The 7,882-nt window shown below is 44.8% G+C and overlaps 1 protein-coding gene across 1 annotated transcript; it reads right to left on the bottom strand.

The window, feature by feature from the left end:
* Positions 1–1,281: 1,281 nt before the first annotated feature.
* S100Z (S100 calcium binding protein Z) lies at positions 1,282–7,077 on the bottom strand. Its single transcript, XM_060635526.3, has 2 exons — positions 6,119–7,077; positions 1,282–2,952 (listed from the first exon to the last, which is right to left on the bottom strand). The coding sequence occupies exons 1-2, from the start codon at positions 6,350–6,352 to the stop codon at positions 2,794–2,796; spliced, it is 393 nt and encodes a 130-aa protein (XP_060491509.3). The 5' UTR covers positions 6,353–7,077; the 3' UTR covers positions 1,282–2,793.
* Positions 7,078–7,882: the final 805 nt, after the last annotated feature.

Consider the following 7,882-nt stretch of genomic DNA (forward strand, 5'->3'; position numbering starts at 1 on the left):
AGAGAAAAAAAGGAGAAAGAGAAAATCCCAAGCAGGCTCCACATCATCAGCACAAAGCCCAATGAGGGGCTTGAACCCACAAACCGTGAGACCATGACCTGAGCCCAAAGTTGGATGCTTAACCAACTGAGGACCTGGACACCCCTTCTATTTATTTATTTTTTAATGTTTATTTATTTTTGAGAGAGAGAGAGAGGGAGAGCGCGCGTACATGCATGTGTGCAAGTGGGGGGAGGGGCAGAGAGAGGGAGAGTGAGAATCCCAAGCAAGGCGTCCTTGCTATTTGTGCAGGGTCTGACCTGGGGCTCGATCTCACAAACTGTGAGATCATGACCTGAGCCAAAATCAAGAGTAGGATGTTTCACCGACTGGGCCACCCAGGCGCCCCAACTATTTTTCTATTTAAAGAAAAAATAATGACAGGTCCTAGCACTAGAAAATCGCCAATTGGCGGTTTCTTTCATTTATTTAACAAATGTTTATTGACTGTCTACTGTCTGCCAGACTGGGACATAGATACTTTTGCAAGCAAAACCACTCTCATCAGGGTCACTGATGTCTTCGATCATCTCTACCGTGGCAAATGTAATGGCTAGTTCTCCACTGTCATCTTAACTTCTCCTCTCAGTGGATTTGCCCTCTTTCCTTCTTCAAATACTTTCTTCTCCAGGCTTCTGAGGCACCATACTCTCCTGGTTTTCCTTCTGTCTTCCTGGCCATGCCTCTGCTGTATGATTTGCAGGTTTCTCTTTTTCCTGACAGCCAACTGTTGGATATTTCTTCTTCCCTCCCTACATTCTCATCCTAAGTGATCTCTAGGCCCATGGCTTAATATCATCTAGATGCTAATGACTTCCAAATGTGGACCTCTAATTCCACTCCTTACCCTGAGCTCTGGACTGGATCATCTATCCAACTGCCCGTGTAATATCTCCACTTGGATGTCCAGTAGGCATTTTAAATGGAGCTATTTGGGTGGGAGGGAGGGGAGGGTGGGTGATGGGTATTGAGGAGGGCACCTTTTGGGATGAGCACTGGGTGTTGTATGGAAACCAATTTGACAATAAATTTCATATATTGAAAAAAAATTTAAAAAATAAAAAAATAAAATAAAATAAAAATAAATAAATAAATGGAGCTATTCTCCCCAATGTCCCCACACTAAAGCTGTTCCTCTCTCAGTCTTTCCCATTTAGTAAATCGCATCATTTGCTTGACCAAACATTAGAGACTATGTCTGGCTGCAGACAGACATAGAATTCTGTACAGAATTCAGTACAGAATTCGGCTTAACCAGAGAACAGTCCTTCTTTTTCCACACAATAGGAGGACCAGAGACAGGCAGACCAGGGCTGTGCAGTGCCTCCTCAATGACAACAATGTCCCGACTCCTTTTATCTTTTTCTTCACTATCCTCATGGTTGCAAGCTGGCAGCCTCACTTCCAGCCTCACATCTACATTCCAACGGAAAGACAAGGAACGAATTACCAAGGTGAAGGTGTAGAACCTGTATGGAAATAGCAAAATTCCCAGGAGACTTCTGCTTGAGTCCCATTGTCCAGAACTGTGTTACAAGCTCCACCTCAGCTGCAAGGGAGACTGGGAAATACAGCTTTTTTAGCTGGGAACATTGATTACTAGCCCACACAAATCAGGGCCCTACCAAAATGGAAGAAAGGGAGAACATTCATAGGATAGGCAAGAGCAGTGAGTGCTCTATTGCCCTGCGGTGCTCTCTTTTCTGCCCCTTCCTCACCAGTCCATTGGCACGTCCTATCACTCCCACATCCAAAACACTTAACAAATTGATCTCCATTGCTCGAATCCTGGCCTGGGACACCATCGTCTCTCACTCAGAACAAAGAACGGCCTCCTAACTAGTCTCTCTCTTCCACACTGGCCCTCTCTATAGCCCTTTCTTCAAACAGCAGCCAGGGTAAATGTTTCCATGCACAACCCACCATTTTCTTTCTAAAATTCTCCGAGGGATCTGCCACAGTCTAGGTTCCCCCGAGCAGATGGTGAGCCAAGGATTTGCATGCGAGTCAGTTATTTGAGAGGGGCAGAGACACAGGGTGGGCGTGTGTAGTGAGACAAAGAAAAGGAGGTAGGCCAGAGAAGATGTGACATGAAGCCAGCCTCCCAGGGCAGGCAACTGAAGCTTAGCCCCAGGGGAAGCCCTGGGAAGTGGTGTAAAATACGTGCCCCAGAATTAGGGGACCCAAGGAGCAAAGGAAGGTACTTACACACCAGCCTTCAAGAGCTGCTGGCTTCAGCTCTTGTGGCTTGAATACCTAGCTCTGAATATGGCGCCCTCTCCTGACCTATCTCACTGACAAAGCCAGCCCTTCTGTTTAATAGCCTTTCTGCTTACAGACCTGCGCAGCTTCTTCCATGTGAAGCAGAATCACCAGAGGGTGGGAGAGCCACCTCTTTTCATTCATGGGATAAGAAGTTCCAGATACAATTTCAGGGTGAGAAGTGTCTCTTAGAAGTGTGCTAAGCTTTCGTCTCATTTGGAAGTGGTGAAATTTTGTGACGCTTGCTCTTTGACACAAAAGGCATACAACATCCTTAATGGGACAGGAAGATTTCGAGCAGGGCCTATAAGATTTGGAATATTTAAACCAATATATTCAGGTACACACCATTTAATAATGCTAGCAATTAGTTATATGTATATTATTTCTATTAATGGCATTACTATAACTATAGGTCTGAAGACTGCAGATGAACAGGAAGCAAATAACTATGGATAGATTTCTGCCCTTAGGTCAGCTTACTACTTATCTTTACTTTCCTTTCTTCTTCAGTTGTTCCACAAAGTAATCGTTACAAGCAACTGTCAGAGCTGCCACCATGACCACGAATTCATTAAAATCCACTTCGTTGTCCTTATTGGCATCCAGGTCCTGCATTATCTTATCAACCAACTGGGGATCCTTCTGGCACTAAAAGGAAAGAGAACGTTACTAACTCCCAGGCTTTGAGGTTCATAATGAAATTGCATTGTCCTTTTATTTACACTAAAGTTGTAATTTCCATTTCAGAATCTAAGGGCAATTTCCAAGAGCCCATTTGCAGGTAGATTTAAAGCAAGCACTGATTCTAAATGAGTCTAGCCTTCTGCCCCAGGGCCATATAATTCTGGCCATATAATTCTGGCTCAGGCCATATAATTCACACCGAGAAGAGCAAACAGCATCAGAGTGAGCTGTTGATCCTGAAAATGCATTTACGCAACTTCAAAGGTTGAGGGCCAGAACAGGAGACATGGAACAAAGCAGGCTTTAAAGCCAAAAGGGGATAGTAAGTGGCTCTACAATTGACCAACAATGCGACAGTGAGCAAACCACTTAACATTTTTTAATTTCCTTATCTATAAAATGAGGAAAATATCTCCCCACAAAGTTGGGGCGTACTTCAACACCAGGCTGCTAGATTTAGTAAATAAAAGTATAGGATAGCCAGTTAAATGTGAATTTCAGATGAACAATAAGTAATTTTGTAAGTATGTCCCAAATACTGCGTGGGAAGTACAATATTTTATCTGACAGCCTTACTTAGCACAACACTTGACAGACACACAAAAAAGAGGCACCTGATAAAGTAAACATCTTGTAAGGAGGACTGCATGTTAGGGGCGCAAAGTACAACAAGGAGCCCATAGAGGGGTCAGGGTCCAGAAAGGGTGGGACTAGGAAGCACTCACTTGTCCTATGATTGGTAGTTGATGAGAAAAAATTTTAAGTTTATTTATTTCTTTTGAGAGAGAGAGAGAAAGAGAGAGAGAGAGGAGAGAGAGCAGGGGAGGGGCAGAGACAGAGGGAGAGAGAGAGAATCCCAAGCAGTCTGTCTCTGCATCGTCAGTGTGGAACACAAGGTGGGACCAGAATTTGAAAAAAAATTTTTTTAAGTTCCTGGGGACTCCTAAAATCACTAAAAAGGTATACTGTGAAGAATTACAGTGTTAGGGGCGCCTGGGTGGCTCAGTCAGTGAAGCGTCTGATTCTTGGTTTTGACTCAGGTCATGATCTCATGATTTGGAGAGTTCAAACCCAAGTCAGTCTCTAGGCTGGCAGCAAGGAGGCTGCTTGGGATTCTCTCTCTCTCTCTCTCTCTCTCTCTCTCTGCCTTTCCCCACCTCGGGCTGTCTCCATCTCTCTCAAAATAAATAAATAAACTTAAAAAAATTGTTTTTAAAGAATTACTATGTTAAATTTTTTTTACTTTAGGGGTGCGTGGCTGGCTCAGTCAGTAGAGCATGTGACTCTTGATCTCAGGGTCATGAGTTCAAACCCCACACTGGGCATAGAGATTACTTGAAAAAGTATTTTAAAAAATTTTTTTAATGTTTATTTATTTTTGAGAGAGACAGAGACAGAAAGACAGAGAGACAGAGAGAGAGTAGGGGAGGGGCAGAGAGAGAAAGAGACACAGAATCTGAAGCAGCTTCCGGGCTCTGAGCTGTTAGCACAGAGCCCGATGTGGGGCTCAAACTCGTAAACCTTGAGATCATGACCTGAGCTGACTTAACCGGCTGAGCCACCCAGGTGCCCCTGAAAAAAATTTGACTTTAAGGTTTTCCTAAAGAGGGTGGAGGAGAAAAGAGTGTTGTGATTACAAACACTAGAGTCTTAATACAGGGTTTGGACAAATAACATCACGCCAGGGCAGCATGTTGTGCTCCAGTCAATTCAAGGCAGCCCCATAAACATCAGAGTAAAGTTTTCCTCAGAAGGGAAGAGCCCCCAAACACTTCATTGTAAGCCTTTATTTACGTGTAGATTTATTAACTCCTGGCTATTTTGAGATGTGAATCTCTTTGCTACCCAACTGATCACTGGCCAGACACACCCTTTCTGTCACGCAGAATCAGCGTCTGCTTCCTGACAAAGCTAAGTATTTGTCACCACAGCGTGAAGTCCCCCAGGGTTCATTTCTGGCATAATACACAGTATTAATTTTATAGACAACTAGACAAAGCCCCAGGGGTAACTAGGGCCACTAGTTATAACCAAAACTCCTGGTAAAACTAGCTGCTTCTTTGCTGCCCAGGAATGTTGAATAATTGAGGAAAGCCTAAATATCATTTACAACCCTGGGAAACCCTAGCCACAGGCGATATGGAGAAGGGTTCATGCCTACATCCAGCCGACTCTCCAGCAACACAGGGGTTAGGGAGGCCCACCCCTCCTAAAGACATGAAAATCTGTGCGCAACTTTCGACTCCTCAGAAAGTTGTGACCTCCCAAACGCTTCACTGCTAATAGCCTGCTGAGGACAGGAGGCTTACTGATAACATCAACAGTAGATTAACACATATTTTGTATGCGATAGGTATTATATACTGTACTCTTACAATAAGAGAGCTAGAGGAGAGAAACGTTATTCAGATAATCGTAAGAGGGGCGCCTGGGTGGCTGGGTCGGTTAAGTGGCCGACTTCGGCTCAGGTCATGATCTCGCGGTCCGTGAGTTCAAGCCCCGCGTCGGGCTCTGTGCTGATGGCTCAGAGCCTGGAGCCTCTTTCAAATTCTGTGTCTCCCTCTCTCTCTGACCCTCCCCCGTTCATGCTGTCTCTCCCTGTCTCAAAAATAAATAAACGTTAAAAAAATTGTTTTTTAAAATAAAAATTAAAAAAAATTAAAAAAAAAAGAAAATTGTAAGAGAAAATACACTTACAGTATTGCACTGTAAAAGATCCACAGAGAAGAGGACCCACGCAGCCTAAACCTGTGTTGTTCAGGAATTGACAGTACACAGAAAACCAAGGCCTCTACCGTTTGCTTGCCTGGCTTTTGAATCTCAGTGCAAACTGCACTGTTTAGGGGCACCTCGGGGGCTCAGTTGGTTGAGCTGCCGACTTCGGATCCGGTCATGATTTCAAGGTTCCTGAGTTCGAGCCCGGCATCGGGCTCACTGCAGTCAGCACAGAGACCGCTTCAGGTCCTCGGTCTCCCTGTCTCTGTCCCTCCCCAGTGCTCTCTCTCTGTCTCTTTCTCTCAAAAATAAATAAATATTAAAAAAAAAAACCAAAATCAATCGCACTGTTTGTGGCAGAGTGGTAGGAGACCGTACGCACGGGTTACCCTTGCATGTGTAAGCTGCCACTCACCGAGAGGAATTCCGTGAGCTCTTGCTGCAGGAGCATTTTCAGTTCCCCCTTGTTGAGCTTGAATCTGTCCCCTTCCTTGCAGGAGTACTGGTGGAAGATTCTAATCATGATGTTCATGGCAATCTCCAGCTGAGTGGGCATGTTAACCTGATCACTTCCAGGGACTGGCCACCACACTCGGGGGAAAAAACACTTGTTGAAAAGAAGCAGATGGGGAAGCATCAACCCATGCATGAGAACAGAATGCTGCCTCCCCCAATCCTCCCGCGCCACGGGGGACGCTCGCTAGGCCGTAATGCTCTTCAGTTAAAGCGTCTGTGCATCTGGGGCAGGCTGCGAGGAGACCTGTGCAGGTGAGTTTTCTCCTCCCCAATCTCCACTCCCCCCAAAGCTAGCAGTTCCAGTGCGTTCACAAGTTAGCAATCAGACACAAATTCGGTCGATATTAAAACACAGATTTAAAAAACATAAATCAAACGTAGATTAAAAATAAATAGAAGATGAAGAAAATACCCAATTCCGTACCTGTTCCCCCAGGGCACAACTCGGCAACAGGTGTTTATCATTAAACTCTACTCTTTAAATCCGGGTTCCAGCTAGTCACGCCTGTTCCCCAGAAGACAAAAATTACCAGCAAGGAGAGGTTCAAATGGAAGGGCCTCTGGGTCTGTTTTTAATCGTCAGAAGGAACAGGTGTGCTCTGTTGCCCCGAGGGCCCTCAAGGTAGGGCCGGCGCCCAGTGAGCGTTAGATGAGAAGGCCAATGAGAGGCAAAGAGGAAGCCTTCAGTACCCTCCCTGTGGGGAATATGGGTAGAACTCACATTCAGGTGCTAGCAAGTTGGTGCCTGGGAAGAGCTTTAAAAATAGAGGAGAAAAGAAGAAACACTGGTTCAAACCTGTAGACTCCTTAGCAGGGCCAAGAGCAAGGTCAAGGGAATAAACAGAGCAGACTAGTTAAACGAATCCAATGGATGCTTGTATAGCTGTAAAAAAAAAAGGAGAGAGAGAGAATGAGGAAGCTCTCCATAAGCCAAGTTAGAAAGGAACAAAGCAATGCCAGCTGTGTAACAAAAGAAAAAACCCCACAAATTACACGAATATATATGCATATATACTGGCATTTGCCCAAGGAGTCGCTGAAAAGATGCATAAGAAATAGAAGTGGTAGCTATAAGGAGTTAGGGGAAAGAGGGTGGGACAGAGTGGCTGGGAATCAGAGTTCTTATTTATACATCTTCAGCTGATCTAACTTTTTCAGTTATAGGAATGTATTACCGAGTCAAAGGACTGAAACCGAAAAAATTCCCAGGAGTGCCTGGGTGGTTGAATCAGTTAAGCAACTGATTCTTGATTTCCGCTCAGGTCATGATCTCAAGGTGTGTGAGATTGAGCCCCAAGTGGGTTCTGCCCTGAGCACGGTGCCTGCGGTGCCTGCTTCATATCCTCTCTCTCTGCTCCTCCCCTGCTCTCGCTTGCTTTCAAGGAAGCAAAGAAGGAAAGAGAAAGAACAAAAGCCCAGAGCAGCTGTGTCTGTAAGAAATCACGTGAGGGAGGATTCCAAGTCAGAAAACTCAGAGAAAAAAGAAAAACTAAAGCCAGAAATTGGCTACTGTGCTTTTAAACACTGCCTGTCTTCTCAAGACTGAAATTAAATTATATAAAAAGCAGTATTTATATTTCCTTTCAACAAGCCTGTTGGGACGGAGCCTCTGCCAGTCCATCCCCCTCCCTCTTACCACCCACACACTCCACTGAAACCTCCC

Source organism: Panthera onca, chromosome A1, assembly GCF_046562875.1.
Source record: "Panthera onca isolate mPanOnc1 chromosome A1, mPanOnc1 haplotype 2, whole genome shotgun sequence".
Lineage (NCBI taxonomy): Eukaryota > Metazoa > Chordata > Mammalia > Carnivora > Felidae > Panthera > Panthera onca.